The following is a 19,428-nucleotide window of genomic DNA, read 5'->3' on the forward strand; positions in this document are numbered from 1 at the left end:
TCAGAGGATAGGAACTCTGATAATAGATACTTATCCTCACATGCAGCTGGCTGATTCTTTGACATTATTCTCATTTCCTAAAATATTTTTTTGTTTCTCCCAGTGTTGTAAAAACAGTAATATTTCTGATAAAAAAAGAAGATCTAAGACACATTTTATGCTAAGTTTTTGGGGGCATGTTCTATGAGATTAACACTGACTCCTAACTTTGGGGCAATGTTTTGCTGGTTAAAAATCCTCTTTCAGAGCAGGTAAATTAACCACGCACATATGTCTGTGCACATTAGCATTTGTCAGCATCTGCTGCATTTTTTGCACATACACAAGCCAAAAAGCATGACAACTATCAAGTAACATATTCTCGACATTTCAAGAATTGGAGGTGGGGTTCTTTGTCAATCTTCATTAATGTGCTCCAGACCTTTAACAATAAACCACTCTGTTAACACTGGAGCAGGTGGCCGGCAGTCACTTACCATCTGAGTCACATGGTGGAATTATTTGAGACGAATGTGATTACATCCTGTATTCCTTAGTATACAGTAAGCTGAATTGAAAAAAAAGAAAGAAATCATAATAAGGCACGGAGGTCTGAGGAGAGTCAGCCTTCACAGGGTGCCCACTTAGCACAGATCTCTCCTTTATACTCTTGTTTATTATGGTCACGAGTAATCCATGCTTTTGTACATTGTATCAGAGCTGCCATATGTCAACATCTTCCTGGAGGTTTGTGGGGTTCTAAACAACAGATAAGGTGAACTAAACTAACTGTGTAAACTTTATAAAACATTGCTCAGCAAAACCATAATTATTTACCAGAGCAGAGCACGAGAATATTTTCAGCTTGGAAGGGGACATTTCTTTCCTTTTTGTTCCTAAAGGTTTTTTCCTAAATGCACTCAAATTTTCCCTGCATAGAGAACACAAAGGCTTGTGTATGTCAATTTTTGTTTTAATGATGTAATGAACATTTCTGCAATATGCGGTCTACCTTTCTGTGGGCCACATGGAAAAAAAAAAAGAAAAAAGAAAACGGTGGCAAAAGAGGTTGTTGGTGAGAAGAGGGGGGTTATTTTTGTGAGCACCCCTACAATGCTCCACCTGTGCCTCAGTCATACCCCAGAGGACCACCCACTTAGGCAGAGAGAGGGCAGTCGAGAATCCCTATAACCTCTTTGGGTGGGCAATAAGTTCTTACGCGGAAGTAGAGTGTTTTAAGCAACTGAAAGACTCAGGGGGGATGACTTCCCGCAAAAACTGTCACAACACCACCAAAGAAAAACAAGTGCTCAGGGCCCTACATGACAGAAATCTAAAAGTACAGTAACAAAAAAACATTTTTATACTGACCTAAAAGGTACACATATATCTCAATACTTACATTACTCATGTATGCACAAGAAAACGTGCTGTAAACAGCAAAACTTAAATGAACCCTAATAAGCTCCAAGAAAGCAATTTTCTTTCTTATTGTCACTGTTATTAGGCATGAATTTCAAGAAGATAACTGTAAACAAGAGTTGTCATTTATAATATGCTAAGGTTTACATAAATCTTGAGATAATCTTATCAGAGTGTGCTCCAGGTTGACAGACAGAAAAAGCAGAATACAAAACATTTAATGAATACGTCACATTGGACAACTCCTATAAACATTTAATGTTATTACTTTATAGGAAGATGATAGTGATTTCAGAAGACCTAAAGTTTTTGTTGTGACTGGACTATGTGAAGCTGTTTTTATGCATGTTCTTTGATAAAATCTGTCTAACGTGTCTTTCTGAAATTGCCATTTTCCTCCTATGGCTTAACTATGTCTCAGTCATTCTCCAGCCTTAAAACTGTGAAACCTTTGGAGGACTGTGGCTGTCCATATCAGCTACATAGTGAGTGGACATAAAAAGCACACACTGGTCATTTGCAAGTGATGCATGGTGTACCTTCGTATTTATAAATGAGAGACACAGCATGAATCATTAGGGATTACATTGTATTTGACAGAAGGTAACTCTGGCTTTCATAAGAGCCATCTATTATGGTAGGGTACACAGAAGAACATTGGATTTTGTTTGCTTGTATCATCCACATGTCTATACAAGTGATTGATGGCTGAAGAAAAAGGTGAAGGCCTCCTCCCTGGTGGTCTGCCTGGGCTTTTAGCCACTGTGCAATGACCGCTGCTGCTGCTATCCCTGACCCACATTACCACATCATTGACACTAAACCGACCGCCAATCTTCCGCTGGCTCATTGCCTTTGGCACAGACGCTTCTGGAACTGTTTAGGTTATAACTCAGCCTCATAATGAAGACTGAACTATAATGAAGGGGAACACTGTGTCCACAAACTACAAGATAAGGTTTGTTTGTCTATTATTATTGTCAAGCTGACTTATACTTTTCTCCGTTAAAAAAAAATCCTGGCATATCGCCGCACAAGCCAACACTGTGGTGCATGTGTTAAGTGGCAAACACGGGGAGGATAAAACAGTTCAGGAACACTATCCGATGTTCAAATAAACAGATATGTGTGGGGTCTGAAGAACAAACACACATTCATTAGATGTCTCTGTGCCTCTGGACCGGTACTGTTTGAGAAGTAATGCACACACATTCACATACACACATATATTTACATATAGCTATTTATTTACACATACACGCACACATAAAATCGCATGCTCAGTCTCCATTACTCCATCTTTTTATCGCTCATTCTCTCACACAGTCCAGGCAACCCCCAATTAGACAATCAAACAACTCTACTGACCCTTAGCTTCTCTGGGATTTGGAGTTTACACCCGAACATGGGCCGCCCACCCCTGTTTACCCAAGAAACCTGACTGATGGATTGTATTGTTTGGCCTTTCACAGCTTTAATTGGCTCAGTTGTATAGGTTAGAGCCCTGGATATATTTTGCAGGCCCCAAACATGCCACATATGGCCTCTAGGTCAATGACACTCATATCTGTCTAAGGGCCCTTAATGGTAAAAGGGTCAGTTGCTCACTAATGACATTAGTTGATGAAGTTGACTTCATTACCTTGGCCCTGTTTTATCTTGCTGCTTCTGAACAGAAAGATGCAGAATTCAGTGTACTTTCTGACCACCTCAAACACCGTGTAAATATTTAGCTAGAACTTCAGACTGTGAAACAAAACCATTCCAAACAACTTGCTAAACAACTACCACTTGCGTCATCTCAGCACTGTGCTGCCTTTTTTCATTTAACCATCTTCTTTTGTGTCTTTGGTTATGAAACGATGTGAAATAATTTGTTTTAAGGTCAAAATGAATGAACAATTTGTGCATTTTAAGTCTTATACTACAAAACAAGCAAAAATGCCTTAGAAAACTTTTAGGCCATGCTATAAAAAATGTCTAGTTGATTGGCTTTCTGTTTCTTCCACACTTAGTATCTAAACCAAATGACCAGATCAGTTATATAAAGTAAAGCCTAAAGAAAATTACCTTTAATGTATTTCCTTAATAAGCTAACAAATTACCCTGAAAATTTGTTGATCAATCCTAAGCCCCAGAGAGCACAGTAGAGGTATCAATGACTGTCACAAAAATGATGAAACAAAACTCAAAAATTTCATCAGGAGGTATGTTAGTGCTCAAAACTTTCTTTAAAAGGCATTTAGGACATATTGATGACACACACTCTGACTGCCTCTGACTTAATTACGGTAGCTTTTTTATCATTATGTAGTGTTGTGTTCTAAAAAAATGTTGAAATTGAACAAAATCAATAGCACATTTGGTTTTCCAAGTGTTGTAAATAGGTGTAATTTCTTTGTGAAAAAGTGGTTCCATGTCTGTTGGCGGATTTAAATATGGAGATAATTCATTTCGGTTTGCAAATGAGCACCCATTCAACGCACAGATCTCAGGAGGGTCATTAATATATTGTGTTTATACTGATACAGAAGTGGTTCACAAGGCCAACAGTCTGAACAAAATCTCCAGGCTTTACTATGGTCCTTCTTCTCAACTCATCCACAGGAACGCAAAGGAGGTTGGGTCTTGGAATCTTGGGTCTCTCCTTAGGCTCTGCCCTGTTGGAACATCTCCACAACACCTCCACTGGAAAACTGTATAGGAAGTTGGAAATCCCTGCATTTGAGTGCAAGCTATATTGGAAAGTAATTTGTTCATGTGGTGTACAAGATTAATAGATGTCTAAATCACTGGTTGCTAAGTATGCAACAAAGATGGTTAAAAACACATGTCACATCCGTCCTTGGCCTCTGGTGAGTTTGTCACGCTTTTGTAGGAAAACATTTCCTAAAGTACGGCTTAATTTTCTCCTATGGTTCTTTCTTAGTAAGAACTAAGAAAGTTCTTACTAAGCACAGTGATTTAAGGATGTCCAGAATGGAGTTGATCTTGGAAACCTCCCTGTTTATAATAAATCTAATTATTTCCCTTGTTTTTTTTTAATCTTTTTCAAATGGGAGCATGTGGTTCATTTGACACAACAGCAAAAAGTCAACAGTTTCCGTTGTCAGATCAGACTCATGGGTAGGGGCACGAAGCTGAGCAATTTGAAGCAGCTTTACAGACCACAGGAGGAACACAAGTATTGGAATGTGAAAAAAGGACTGGTGGGATTTGTAGCTGGTCTACCAACAAATTGAAATGTGTTTAAAAGCACAGTGATCAAAAACAAAAGTGCAATAAAAGGTATCTTAAATTAATCTGGAGTCAAACATCCTTTAATTCAAAGATACAAATTTACAAGAGCAGAATAATTTCCCATTGCAGGAAAAAATGAGGAAATGTTATATGGAATTCCAAATCCATCCATCCATCCATCTTCCTCCGCTTATCCGGGACCGGGTCATGGGGCAGCTGTCTAAGCAAAGATGGCCAGACTTTGCTCACCCCGGCCACTTCCTCCAGCTCTTCTGGGGGACCCCGAGGCGTTCCCAGGCCAGCCGAGAGACGTAGTCTCTCCAGCGTGTCCTGGGTCTTCCCCAGGGCCTTCGCCCAGTAGGACATGCCCGGAACACCTCTGCAGGGAGGCATCCGGACTAGATGCCCAACCACCTCTACTGGCTCCTCTCGATGCGGTTCTATTCCGAGCTATCCGCGGGTGACCGAGCTTCTCACCCTATCTCTGAGGGAGCGCCAGCAACCCTACGGAGGAAGCTCATTTAAGCCACTTGTATTGGGACCTTGTTCTTTCGGTCATGACCCACAGCTCGTGACCGTAGGTGACAAGTAAAAATCAAGGCCAGATTGGCGTCGCCGGGGCCCCCCTCTGGAGCCAGGCCTGGGTTTGGGGCTTGGAGGCGAGTGCCTGGTGACCGGGGCCCGGTCGGGCTCAGCCCGAAGGAGCAACATGGGACCACTCTTCCATGGGCCCACCACCCATAGGAGACCTCAAAAGGGGCCGGTGCTATGTGGTTTGTGTGGCAGTCGAAGGCGGGTGCCTCAGCGGCCCAAACCCTAGTCATGGAACTTGGCTTTTGGAATTCCAAATATGCAACATAAAACTACATATAAATAAAAATAAATAACAAAACAAAAAACTTTTTTGTAGTTTTGTATAAATTATGATATAAATACCTAATTTAACTTAAACTCTTTACTTTACCTTCTAATTTGAATTAAGAATTAAAAAAAATTATTTAATTGTTTTTTTTCTTATCCAGCAAATTCAGCCGAAATGTTCTATTTTCTGAACCTTTCTTTTTTTCATGTGCTCTCCCTTTATTTGTGTATTCTGAGACTTTTTCCAGATTTTCAGTTTAATTTGGTTTTTTTTGAACATCATGACCGTTTTTGTTGCTGTTTTTGTTTTACAGATGTCTTTTGCCCTTATTTTGCAAAATAGATTCATTTATTAACCATTCATTCAGCCTTTTTATGTGGTTTTATTTGGATTCTATCATGACCAAAACTGGAAAAAAAAAATTAAAAGATGGTGTAAACAGGGTTTAACTTCTGCACCACTTATCCTTCTATTATATCATAAAAAATGCAGGCCAAACCAAAATGTAAAAAAACATGGCAGACAGTGATCTAATCAGATTGTACTGTTGTATCCAAATGAGCACACAAATATTTTGAGTATGCAGCACTTCTTAGCTTTTTTTTTTTTCAGTCTTTGAAAAGGCACGCAAGCCAAAGGTTGAGAGAGATGGTTTGGGGAAAAAAACTCTTGCCTAGACGCACAAGTGTTGAAATTCTGTGTGACTGGTGCACTGCAGAGCACAAATGATTTATGATCAATCTATACTCCAATTTGCTGGCTGTTTTTCCTCACTAGCGCTGTTGGCGTCAGTCGACTGACATCAGAATTCACGCAACTCTTTTGGTGGGCTAAAGGCACGCCACAGGAACACAAAGGCCCAGAATATTTAACATTGTAACATAAAACATGCCACATGCGTCAACGTCAGTGCCTGTGAAACCAAAACAACATAACTTTAAGACATATTTCCTAAGAAATATGGATTCCAGTTGTGAGATGATGTTGTCTTAGCATCCCATTTGTTTTTTATGTGGTTCTGTCATGCAGTAAATAGAAAGACGGCAATTTACAGCATGTTACTAAAAAGGCTGGATTTGTGAGTGCTGAAGTTCAACACCTGCCTATGCTGGCAACAATTCTTGTAATGACACTGCTGTTTATAATCATTTGATAAAATGTTGACTTAGCCCATAGTTGTGGTTCATGTGAAATAAAAATGGTTAAGATTAGAGGCTGCATGACTGTGTGGATAAAAAAGATGTGCAAGCATGGTCAATGCAGCTAAATTGTTCAATACCCAAACAACTCCTTCATCGTCTGGTTAAGGTTGTCCCATATGCAACAGCTACTTTAAGGATTTCTCTTATTTTGTGACTGAATCTTTTTGGGGTTAAACCTCTGGTCACTAGTTTTGAAGTTTCGCTGCCTTATTCCACTATCACCTCTTCATCCTCCAAGCATGGACTTGGTTACAGGTTCACACTCATGTGTGACATAGACCATTTGCTGTGATCTATAGCAGTGATGCCAAAAGACACCTTTAGAGACTGTCAGATGTTTAGGAATGGAATGACTCAGGAATGCTGTTGATTATTCATAAAGTACATTAAATGAAGTTAATTTTCAAGAGTAATTTCTTTAAATGCTTCCATGTACAGAATTCAGCCAGATTGCTCTTCTTGAATTCTCTCACACTCAAATTTCCCCTGACAAAGATTAAGGTGGTGCCGAGAAAAATATCCACTTTTTTGTGCATAACAACTCGAGTAAGTATACTTAAAGTCCTTGGTGGTCCAATACTGCTATCAGCATCTGGATTATAACATCATGGGCACTGCACTGACAAGGTTTTGTGTATTTGCAATTAACTTGAGATAAACTGGGGTTTTACACTGTCCTGATTCATGTTTTGATTCTTCAATTATTTACAAAAATGATTTTTCCCTCAAGAAAGTACAAACATCTCGCCTGTGTTTATGGTCATTGCCTTTAGTTAATTTGTTGTCTGGTTTGGATGACTGTTGGAGCAGAGGGGTATGATAATGATGCAGTGTTTATGTTTTTGAGTTCTTAGTAGTTAATAAGCCTGCAACTGTTTGCATATTTTGTACAGATTGCTCCGCGCACGAAGATATCGTTAGTTTGAGAGCGCATGAGACAAGCTGTCTGTCCATCTGTCAATGTGTTGGAGGGTTTGAAGAATGGGAAAGGGCGTACAGTGGCAGACAGGCCAGTGACCCCATTAGTCTGAGATGAACCCTGCTGAGAGGAGTCTGAAGGTACGATGCACGTAGGCAATCACACATGAAGCTTTAGTTATTGCCAAATTTTTTTCCACAAGATCCTCTTTCCCTGCAAATGATAGTTTTATTTCTCTGTGTATCTGAGATTCTCAATTTCATGTTGTTTTCTGTAATCAATTTTATTGTTTATAGAGACTAATTAAAGTCTTCCATGAGTTAGGCCAGCATGGAGACCACCATCTGACAAAAAGCTTAGACTGCTTCTAATGAAAACCTTAAGGCCATGAGGAGAAAAAAAAATCCCTGCTGCTATTAAGTGTTAGGTAATATAAAAAGAATAACAGTAAGACAGAACATAAATGTGCCAGAGGCATGAACAATGAAACATATTCATCTCACACTGACCTTAGAAAAACTGAGGCAGACACAAGAGGTGACAAAGCTGTCACTTTACATTTTTCAAACCACAAAACTTTAACCAAAAGACATACCAGGGCTACTATGAAGCTAATTCAAAAGAGACTAGGAGGAATTACATTTGAAGCAAAAAGATGAAAAATATGTTCCACACTTGACACTGTTTTTTAAAATACATAATTATGATATATGACCTAAATAACCAGTCAGGCAGAGTTTGCATACCATACATAGGATAGGGATGGATAAAAAGATCTCAAACTGTAAGGAAGTTATCACTTTTTTTACATAAAGAACTTTACAAGCAAGGATAAATTACTCTGACGAAAAGTCATTAAACATGTTTCCCTTTTTGGAAACCACAGGTTCTAGGAGCTTTTTCCATTGATGTTTTAAGACTGTAAATTCCATAAAAAGCATATGTTGCCATATTTTGCTGTGCATCTGATCTATCTTATTTAGTTAGAATTAATTAAATTCTTGTAGTTTATGTTTAGCTGGAAGAATTCTTTGGATAAAATGCTTGCAACTAGAGAAAAACATGGTTTTGTTTTATTTACAAAGCATGAACAATTATGAATGTAGACAATGTATTTAAAATGAAGGAGGGTGGTGCCTATACTTACAAGAAAAAAAAGAACTCCCAAAACAAATATATAAAACGAGGACAGAAAAGTGTTTTTGGAGTTTCTTCTTAACAAACCTACAATGGATTGACAATTAATCCCACTGGTTAGGTCTAATTTACCAACGACTCCAGTGTATGGACAAAGACTTGCAGGTGCACAGTTGTTTTTGCACCCCCCTCTGTCAGGTTTGTTCAGATGCCTTGAGTTGAAAGAGCTCTCAGCAGCTCCGGCCTACCTGATGGTGAGATTGAGAGGCCAAATAGGAACAGATGGGTCGAGGGCTGCAGGATACTGGGACTGAAGGAGAAGGAAGGAAGGCAGAGAGAATGGACTGTTAGGGACCACCATCACTGCTGCCCACACCAGGCTACATTTACCACCAGCTGCCTGCCCCCATCCCCTCTCACCAAATCATTTTCAGTGCAGCGATTCTTGACTGTAATGAATCTGCAATTTGCACACATATGTACAGTGCCTAACATGGTACTGCTTTGGGATCTGTTTGACCCCCCCCCAATGGAAACATTTACAAACAAGTGACCACAAAGAGTCATCCATCTGCATGGAAACCTCTTGCGTCCCTTTGGGGAATTTGTGTTTCTCCATTACAAGAGAGGACAGAAATGGTTAAAACTCCTTCTAAAGCATTAGGTGAGTACTAACAAAGAGCTATTTCCAACTCTGTTGTTCTCCTTTTCATTCCATTGAGAAATCAAAGTAAGCATTAATGTAGATCTGAAAAGGAAGACAATTATTACAATCCATTCTACATTTGCATACTCAAGATCAGCTTCAACAGTTGGACTCACTCTAGGGGTGTAACGATTAATTTATTTATCCAATCAGATCAATCTGTCTGAAGCTGTTAATCAAATTAAATCCAATCAACCTATACCATTAAAAATGGTTTCAAAATGAAATAAATTGATCTATAATTGATCTTGGAAAATACCATTTGCATTGAGGTATGGTAGGTTCATTTTACTATAACGTAAAAATGAAAAGTGCATCACAGCAGACAACATACACGTGATTGCAGCAAAAACTGATCATTCCAGGCCAACGTGTGGAAACCCTTTGAATTTAAGACATGTGACCATGCAGTGTGCTAGAATGTTCTAATAATGTTCCGCTTGTATTATTTTCATGTGGAAAATCAACAGTGGGCTGAACTTTATGAAATTAAAATGTGAATGGATTTAATATGAATTCTTTTTTACTTGTGTGTTTGTTCACATATTTAATTTACACTTGATTATCTTGCAAGAAATACAAGGAATCTGGAAAACTGTCTGAGTCACATTGGTTGCATTTTGGCTAAAGATGTCCCGGATCGGTTTTAGGTCAGTGAATCGGATCGTTCAAAATGAACTAAAATCGACTATGAATCGCAGCCGCAACCACAAGTTATGATATGTATCGAATCACTGTTAAAATGAACCATTATACTCCTCACTCCTCTTTGTGCAACTTGGTGTGTGCTATGCAACTGCACTAAGAAGCCCTGGGTGGCTTTACTTTCTCGTGTCATGTGTATACGTAAGCCAAACAAGGCCTAAGGACACTCCTGGGTGGTGCAGAGTGAGGAAAGTAAAGGAAGCCGTAGGTGAGGTAGTGTGGTCTGGTGGCTGAAGGACATGATTTAAAAGCTGTTGATGCTGGGCAGACAGCCCAGGCTCAGTCACTGCCTCACTGTGGATGACGCTGCATAAGTCACTACACTTAAAATGTCCTCATGTGTTTAGATCTGCTCAAGTGGAAATCAGCCATTCTCACACAGCTGGAACTAGCTACTGAATTTGATCTTTTGGTGTCTTGCTTGCTTTTCCCTGAAGTCTGAAGAAATAGATGAGGGGGAGACTATTAATGACTTTTGTGAGCACTTTCAGAGGCATTACGACAAACACCTGCCAAAGCATGGTTTAAAAAAAAAAAGTGAGAGTGTTGATACAATGCTGCCGTGTGCAGCTAAGTGAAGGATACCTGCCATCAAAGTAAAGTACAGTAAATGCTGTTAGCAATTAATTGGCTGATATCAATGAATTTCTTTTACTGATAAAGCCAGTAACATTTTCAAGTAATTTGCACATTAATAATGTAAACAAATACATAACAGTATTTTTCACTCAATTTTCTTGAAGGAAAAAAAACTTTTTGCACATTTGCAAAGTTGTTTATTTTTACAATTCATTTGTCATTCAAATTAAAGATCTGCTTCGTTACTTTTGGAAGCATTCCATTTAGAATTTTCTTAGATTATTTAGAAAAATATTTCATGTTTTGTGACTTTAACATAAACAACAACATTTTTTTCTGGAACTAGTCCTGTCCAACAACTGAGCAGACAAATGGAACTGAACTCGTGTGTTGGACACACACACACACACACACACACACACACACACATATATATATATATATAATAAAAGGAGGGGTGATATAGAAGAAAAAGAGAGAGAGGAGGGGGAAGCTTGTATCCCCAAATAGCAACCTTTCCAAATTATAAAAAAAATATCCGATAATAGCTTTCTCACCATGACATTGTCTTACTTTCAAATTTGGATTATACTCTTTAGTCTTGCAGCTCAGCTGACAAGCCCTGCTGAACCCGCACTTTAGCTTTGACCATCAAACACAACTTGAGGTAGAGTGTACTTTCAACATCTGCTCAGTTGAGGAAATAATGGGTGTAGCACTGAGGGCTCATGGAGCTACAGAAAAATACTGTTGATGGCTATGTGGTTACTGGAAACAAACCACCATCCTTTGGGACATCCTTGCACAGGAGAGAGCATGGGGAATTACCCAGAAATAAGATTGAAACAGGTAATATCATAAATGAAAACAAAAGAGTACTTATTGATAATCATCTTCATATCCTCTTTAAAACGGGTTGAAATATAAAGACAGGTTTTCTAGTTTAGAGTGCTTTAAGCAAATGTCTTCATTTATAAACTGAATTTGTTTGTCAGTCCTTCCTCGCAGATGTATTCCAATCTGTACTCCACAGCTGCATCCCATATGATACCACTCTTCAACAATGCAGTTATGTTCTTTTCTGTACATGGGGGCTCTGTTTGTGGGCATAGTGGTGATGGTGTCAGATTGTTTCCCTTCCTATTCCACCTCAGTTCGGTTTACAAAATCCTATGCAGCCAAGCTATATGTGATCCTGAAACGCCTCCAGCTGTGCAATGCAAAGAATGTGAGGGTGGCAGGGTCAGATCTGGCAGAATCCAGCCACAGTTTCACTACCCGCAGTCATTTCCATAATTGCTTACAATCAAATCAGCAATTCCTGGATTCCACGTCCTCCAGATTCCTGTAGATAAGATGAGAAAAGGGATCGGGTGAGATCTACAGATCCCCAAGATCAGGTGACGTCTGCCTGATTTCACATTATCATAAAGCATGTGATGTGTTGCAGAATAAAACAAAAAACATAGCATGTCTCAAGTGATAAATTACGTGAGAATTAATTGACTTTTGTGTAAAGTTTAGAGTACGTCCGTCTACTGTAACTATGTTAAAGCATTTATTGGTTCAATAAATATAATGTAGTCTCTTTTTCTTTGCAAAAACAATTAAATTACAAAAAAAAAACCTAAAACAATAAAAAAGCTTTAAGAGTTCTCTGATAATACAAATAGTAGCCTTTTGTTGAATTGAACTGAATTTGACTTGCGACTTTGTTGTCAAAGCTGGCCTAAAGTACAACACACCTGTTTTTAGCTGCCGTAAAAATATAGAATGGAAACCTATGCAAACTGAAATATAATAGAACACACTTATTCAATAATATTATTTTATTTTCTATAAACTGTTCCAACACCGGGATTTCTAGCGTGTGTGTGGGTCCTTTCACCGCATTGACAGGTAACTGTTTACCTCTTCGTGGACGCGACTGGAGCCCGACGCGCGCTCCCGCGAGGTAATACGTCATCGCGCTCGCCCCGCTTCTCGCGCGATGGTTAAAAAGAAGGAGGAAAGAGCACGGGAAAACATGTGAGCGCTCTGAGGACTTTAGTGAGAGGCAACTTTTTATTTTCATAGTTGTTTAGTCCCGTGCACGAACAAACTGCTCAAAGGGAATAACATTTGAAAGGAACATCAAGCTGTTTTGTTTTTGACTTTTTTTTTTTTTTAATTAAGGATATATTGGTTTCTTTTAAAATATTTCTTGTGTTTTTAATATTTGATCAACATTTGGGGGGGAATTAGGATAATTTATGTTTTTGCATCAGTCTTCAGTACATTAGGTGTGGGCAGTCGTGTAAACAATTACAAATATATTTTTTATCACATTTTTATTCCGCTTATAAAAACTAAAATACATTTTGTGAGCTTTTTTTTTTGTGCTATTTTTTTCTTAAACATTTGATGCTTTGCTGAAATTATGAAGCATTTGCAGTTTGTGCTCGTCTTGGTCGTGGCTGTAAACGTTTGGGAATGTGGGGACGCAAAGTTCGGCGAGAAAGGAGAAATAATAAGCCCCAGGCGTAGAAGATGTTATGACGGGAGTTTGCCCAAGCGGCTGAAGAAAAGGGAGCGGAAAGTACTGCATGACGGCGGCAGCAGCAGCAGCAACAGCGGAGAACTTTGCCACATGTTGTATTCCCGTGTGTCCTGTTGTCCCACCAGGAGAGCTGCCTATCAGATTCTGCACCGTATGGATGCCAGGGTAGGTTGAAATTCAGTTACCACGCTGTTTTCTCCTCCCAGAAAATGATCTTAGATGGTGTAATTCACATTAATGTCTTCTTGTGTCAGCTATATGTCGAAATGAGCAAGTGAAGGGAAAGTACAGAATTTTTAGGGGGAACATTTTTGCCAGCAGTTTTTGAATTGGGTCGATTTCTACGAATTTGCGACATTAGCGTTTACGTCCCCGCTAATTTATGACTGGATTTGATGTCGTGAGTTCCCGCTTTTGTACGTGCAGACCTGTGTGCTTCGTTTAGTTTACCTGACATTTAAAATTAGAAGAACGTCGAAGTTTCCTGGGTGAAACAGCGTTTCGTTACCAGGTGCATCACATACGAGTGCAGCCCTAATGCGGCGTGTCCAATGCGCTTCTGCGTTACCATGGCAATCAATAACCCGATTTACGTTACGTCCTGCAACAGTCGGCTACAAATGCCAGGAGAGAAAGCTGCTATACTGTTACGAAACCATTGAAACGTTTTGCTCCTAAGGTAGGATTTTGTTTTACCCTTATTCATTTCAAAATGTAACCACGCTACGTCCGAGGGACAATACGACGAACAAATTGTACTTAACGTAAAAGGTTAAAATTGTTGGGCGAACCCTATTACACTATTCACAGAGTTAGCATGTACCTAACTACTTTACTTAAAACAAAATATAGAGGGGAGTAGTATATCGTAAACACCGGAAATGCAGAAAAGACGCCACTGTAAGTACCAAACTTTTCTAAAATAAATTCCGTTGGTCCTTTGTTATGTAAAGCACTCTTCAGATATTTCAGTAGCTGGGTGGTATCTCACTTTGTGTTGCGACAAAAAGCCATATTGCATCATTTCTTTTGCTCAAGTCATGCAAATACGAACGAAGAGGGGGGGGGGGGGGTCCTGAATAGGACGAACTCGACTTCTCCTCCTCCCCACTACACTGCCCACACACAGAGCCCTTTCTGATTATGGCAAAGGAATAACAACAACACTATTGTGTTTGTTGGTTTCGCTAATAGGAGAAGCTGGAGAACAACCCCCCCCCCCCCCCCCTCAAGTCATCAGCCCTGTCCAAGTTGATGCTTTTTGTGTGTGTGTGTGTGTGTGTGTGTGTTCTTCACTGACTCACTGTGCCAGAAAACTTGCATCCCTATCCCTAAGGAAAAGGGTTTCCATAAAGCTTAGAGTTGTCTATCCCTCTTTCGTTGATTTCTATCACCTTTAAAGACCCACTCCCCTGAAAGTTGAGCATTTTTCTTTTGATGGACAACATCTATAAATAAAATTACGCTTAAAATAATTGTTTTAAGTATTTCTTTTATTAAATCGCTGTGAATCAGAAGCAGACAAAAAAAAGCATTGAAGGCCACAAGCTCCCTGCTCTACTTGCAGACAAATAGGTCCATGTACAACTTTGTTTGTCTTAGCTGGCATCTGGATCAAAACTGTATGGCTATATTGGATAGCTCTGATATTGCTCACCATTTTTGATGTACCTGTAATGTTAGGTTGGGGTTATGAGGGGCTGTAAGCTAGTGGGAGAGAGTGTAAACAATAGGTTATCGGAAAGCAACCTTGCTCTGCACCAACAGTCCCGCCCACAACTCGGAGGTAAATTTCTAATGAACTCTTGCTGCTCTGCAGAAGTTATGTCCTAGAAAACAACACAGTTTGTTTGTGTTTTTATTTTGGATAAAATGGCATATTCATAATCAAAAGACCACTGTGTTTACAATTTTCCGACCGTATGAATATCTATCTTTGCACTTAGATTAGGAAAATGTTATATTTTGATGGACAATATGTCCTCTTTCAGCATTTGTTACAAGCAATAAAGCAACAAATTATATACCATGTCTCCTGCCAGTTTTATTGACTGCATAAAACCTGGAGCGTGTATGGAAGAAACAGCAAGCTAAACAGCTTTAAAAGATTTGCTGACACAAGTGGTGTAAATCTGTAAAGATTTTTACGTTTCAATGTTGCTGCCACAACTCTTTTGATAATAAAGCAATTTTGTCAGCTGTTTTCTTGCATGAAGCTGAGCATCTGGATTCAGAAGTCAACTATTTTCATGTAAACCTTATCAGCCTACATGTCTCACCCCTGCGTTCTTTTGGCATTTTGAGGAACATTACTGTGAAACTTACCAAAACAGAAACATACAAAGGTCTTCTTGTGCTGGTAGGATGATGGCAATATTGGAGTCTATCCCGGTAACATATGGACACAGAGCATGGCTGAGAGCACACAAATGCCACTCTCTGTAGACCCTGTGCCAGTTCATGGCACACGGAATCAATGTGCAATTTAGAGCAGGGGAGCAGGCATGCCCACATTACTACATGGCATGAAAGTAAAGGATGGAGGAACATAGCTCACATACAAGGTCATGCCCAGCACAAGGCTCCCTTTCATTGCTGAAAATCGAATTTCTGATCAAATTCTAGTTAGATATTTATTCAGGTCGCCGAGTCTTATATTTGGATTTGAGTTGATTATTCCTTTTGTAAGATTTTTATGTTTTTAATCCTCTCTGATTTCCTGTAAGCTTTCCCCCAGCTAGAACATCAGGTTTTTCTCAGCAGCTCCGCCACCTGTCGATTCAGCGTAGCTCAATAGACCTTGTAAAACCCTTTCCACAGTCGCCGTTTGTACTGCAACCCAATGCAAGGTGTCCATATGTTAGCTCTTGGGTCCCCTGGTTTAATTGACTTCGACAGACTGCTAATTTGTTGATACCAGAGTGGGAATGATGTGCATGTCTATCTTTAAATTGGTGTTTACACATGGACCCCACACAAAGCAAAACACTACCAGCCAGCCTGCATGCTTGTCCAAGCATCGCTGCTCTTGGCCTTAAACAGATTACATTGTGTTTTATTATAGCTAATTTGTTATGTAAATAATCATACTAATTTCCTTTAGATTAACTCTTTGTGTACTCCTGCAAATTACCCCCCCCCCCCCACCTACCAAGTTACACACTTGAAGTTGCTATTTGTCTTTATTTACTTAATGTCCACAGCTCTTTCAGATGGGATTATATCACAAATACAAATGGCAACCCCTACCAGCAATAACTAAGTGACATCTTAAAATCACATAAGGAGTTAAAAGTAACCTTTAACATGTGATTTAACAACGGAAATAAGAGTGAGGGTTTATCAGAATATCTGAATTTGCTTGAGTCAAGCTGAAGCAGGGGTTGAGGAAAAAGATCACTAGCTCTTTTGTTTGGTATCTGGGGAAGGTAACAAGGAAAAATCTGGCGAGGCATCTGTTTTCCGTTATTTAATCACTTCAACCGTGTAATCGCAACAATTCATTTTGCAAATTTCATGGAAAGGCAGACAAAAGTCTAAATATGTTATCCAAATAAGTCACAGTTGTTTTTAAAGAGGTAATGCTGAATAATTAAACTGTTTTTTTTAATGGTGAGACCTAACGGCGAAGGTTTACTTAACTGCTCAGTCAACAGTCTGTTTTTCTATATCTCCTACTCTGAAATCATCTTCACACATCTTCAGAATTACCATAAACTTTTACTAGTTCTAATCATGATGTTGACTTGGTTTTGCTGTTTGAAACCATGTTGTTTTCTGTGTTTGCGCTCTCTCCAGATTTTTTCCACCAATAATACGGAATGTGCACATCTCTTGGATGAGATCAAGTGTGCTCGCTGCTCCCCGAACGCCCAGGTGTTGTTCCACTCCCTGGACATAGATAGACAGCCACACAGGGAGCCAGATCTGCCACGACTCTGTCTGGATTTCTGTCACAAGTTCTATTACACATGCAGGGGCCACATACCAGGTAAACACACTTATAACACAGACCATAAATGTAACTGAAACCACTGCTCATGTTATTAACTGGTGATACATAATTAAACACAAAGATCCAGAATAATTAAACATAATTTACATTTGCTTCTGTGATACACCAGTAATGTTAAGGCTGTGATGAAAAACTAAAAATTACATCATATCTTATTTTATTAAGGAAATTCACTCTAGTCTTGTCCGGGTTTCAAACTCATGGAAAAACTCTGTATTCTGGTCTGTGCAAATGTATTAAACCCACTCTTATCTTATCTATTATCTCCTCTTCATGTTGTAAATCCTTTTTTTTTTACCATTTATTCCTTGTTTTGGTGCGTAGACAGCCAAATAGAATGTAAACAAATCTGATACATTGTGTACAGCAAAATTTAAACATTTCTGTCACTTACAACAGGTGATATTTTCTTTTTAATTCTTTTTATTTTTTTAGTTCGCCAAAATGACATTTCATTGGCAAATTTCAAGATCTTTAGAAATAGAAGCAAGAACTGTCTTAAAGCAACCTGTTTTGTATCTCTTGTGTTTTATAATCAGGGTTTAAGCTTCGGTCGAGATAGGACTGAGATGCTTTCCCGCCTTCGAGTTGATTTTGACAGTTGGACTTTCAGGCTATTTTACACTGATAGTAGGCGATTCCGATCCTCATTAAAGTATCACATAATCATTATACTGTAACTAAAGTTTGATTTAATAGTTTTAGTTTAAAAAATTAAACTTTCTTTTCTAAATATCTGCAACCCTAGGAAAGCAAATTTTAAATTGTCAATCTAAGTATTACATTTTTCCTCATTAAATAAGATCTTAAATGTGCAAACCATAATCAAGTTAGAAAACATGGTGTCTGTTGTTGATCATTAAAAGCCCTTGAACAATACGAATGTAATGTTAAAGGATATCTTTTGCAGTGTTGATGCACAGATATTAAAAGGGAAGCTTGCTGTCCCCTTACAAATGTGCACCAGCATTAAGTATTGTTCAAAATAACTATTTCATCTTGTAGCCACTGTTGTCAAACACTCTGGCTCCTAGCACAATCTATCGGGGCTCTTTTTTAAGTATATGTAAATAATGCCATGTCTTTATCTCTTTGAATGGATGCAGGAGGAAATACTTCAACACCCTTTACTCACCTAACAGTCAAGTTTGTTGCCTACCAGGGAAGGAACGGCTACTATGCACAATTAAAAACATCCTCCTCCCTTATGAGTTTAATTAGCCACTAACAACACATGCCGTGAAGACACTAAGTAGCTGCTTTTGTGGGTTAAGTATTGATTATTAAAACATTGTGTAGTTTAATACTAGAAGGCAGGTTATTTCTAGTATTCAGTTGGTAAGATTCCAGTGGTGTTATCAGTTTTTCTGTTCTTATAGTGCTGTAATACAGGAACTTCTCTCAAAGCATTTTCTCATTCATGTTAAAGGGTTACAGAGAAACTGGTGGCTGTGCTTTCAAAGTCAATACCAAATATGATCCTTTTTTTTTTTTTTTTGATAGCAATATCTTTTCAAGCAAGCTCATGTTCCAATCTCTGTCTCAAATTGATTCGATTTGCTGAGATCTGCAAGTACAGAACACTTTTAAAGACTTTTAAATCCACTTACATGCCAAATGCCACAAGTCAGTCATATATCAGCCTCATACATACCATACTCATCTGAATGTAACACATAAATAACGTCGATTCTTACGTTAAGATTGAGTCCTAGTAGAATTTTGAAGGAGACTAGAAGAAGACGGTCTGTCTGAAGTTACATTACATTACATTGCACGTTTATAAGCTGACAAACATTGGCTCTGAGTCAAACCCAGAAAGCTCAAGAGAGGAATCCAGAAAAGAATCCTATTTTCCCTGTGTTCGCTGCTATGCTCTGTCTTGCTTACCCCTCTCAGCCCACCACAGATCAGCATATGTGGTGACGAATGACACATTTATTTTTCTACAAAGGTTGTGTGTATGTAAAACTGCTGAAGTGCATCAAGATGTCAAGTACTTTGGGTGGGCCACCCAGGTTGCTTTGGAAGATAACCAGATGGAAGTATAACTTTAGCATGGGGAGCCAGGGATATGGACAGAGTTTTATTTCTCTGTTTCTCTTCCTCTTTCTTCACCCTCT

At 38.9% G+C, this 19,428-nt stretch overlaps 2 protein-coding genes across 2 annotated transcripts in view; one reads left to right on the forward strand and one right to left on the reverse strand.

Annotated features, from left to right (window-relative positions):
* LOC101166773 overlaps positions 1-19,428 on the reverse strand; it is a 79,837-nt gene that overhangs the window by 57,571 nt on the left and 2,838 nt on the right. Inside the window, exon 2 of the mRNA XM_023957600.1 lies at positions 9,010-9,071. The gene's annotated coding sequence lies outside the window, so the exon portion shown is untranslated. The remainder of the gene's footprint in view (positions 1-9,009; positions 9,072-19,428) is intronic.
* hhip (hedgehog interacting protein) overlaps positions 13,171-19,428 on the forward strand; it is a 34,753-nt gene continuing 28,495 nt past the window's right edge. Inside the window, exons 1-2 of the mRNA XM_023957598.1 lie at positions 13,171-13,455; positions 17,089-17,281. Of these exons, the coding sequence (XP_023813366.1) occupies positions 13,171-13,455; positions 17,089-17,281 (478 nt within the window). The remainder of the gene's footprint in view (positions 13,456-17,088; positions 17,282-19,428) is intronic.

Source organism: Oryzias latipes, chromosome 1 (genome assembly GCF_002234675.1).
Source record: "Oryzias latipes chromosome 1, ASM223467v1".
Taxonomy (NCBI): domain Eukaryota; kingdom Metazoa; phylum Chordata; class Actinopteri; order Beloniformes; family Adrianichthyidae; genus Oryzias; species Oryzias latipes.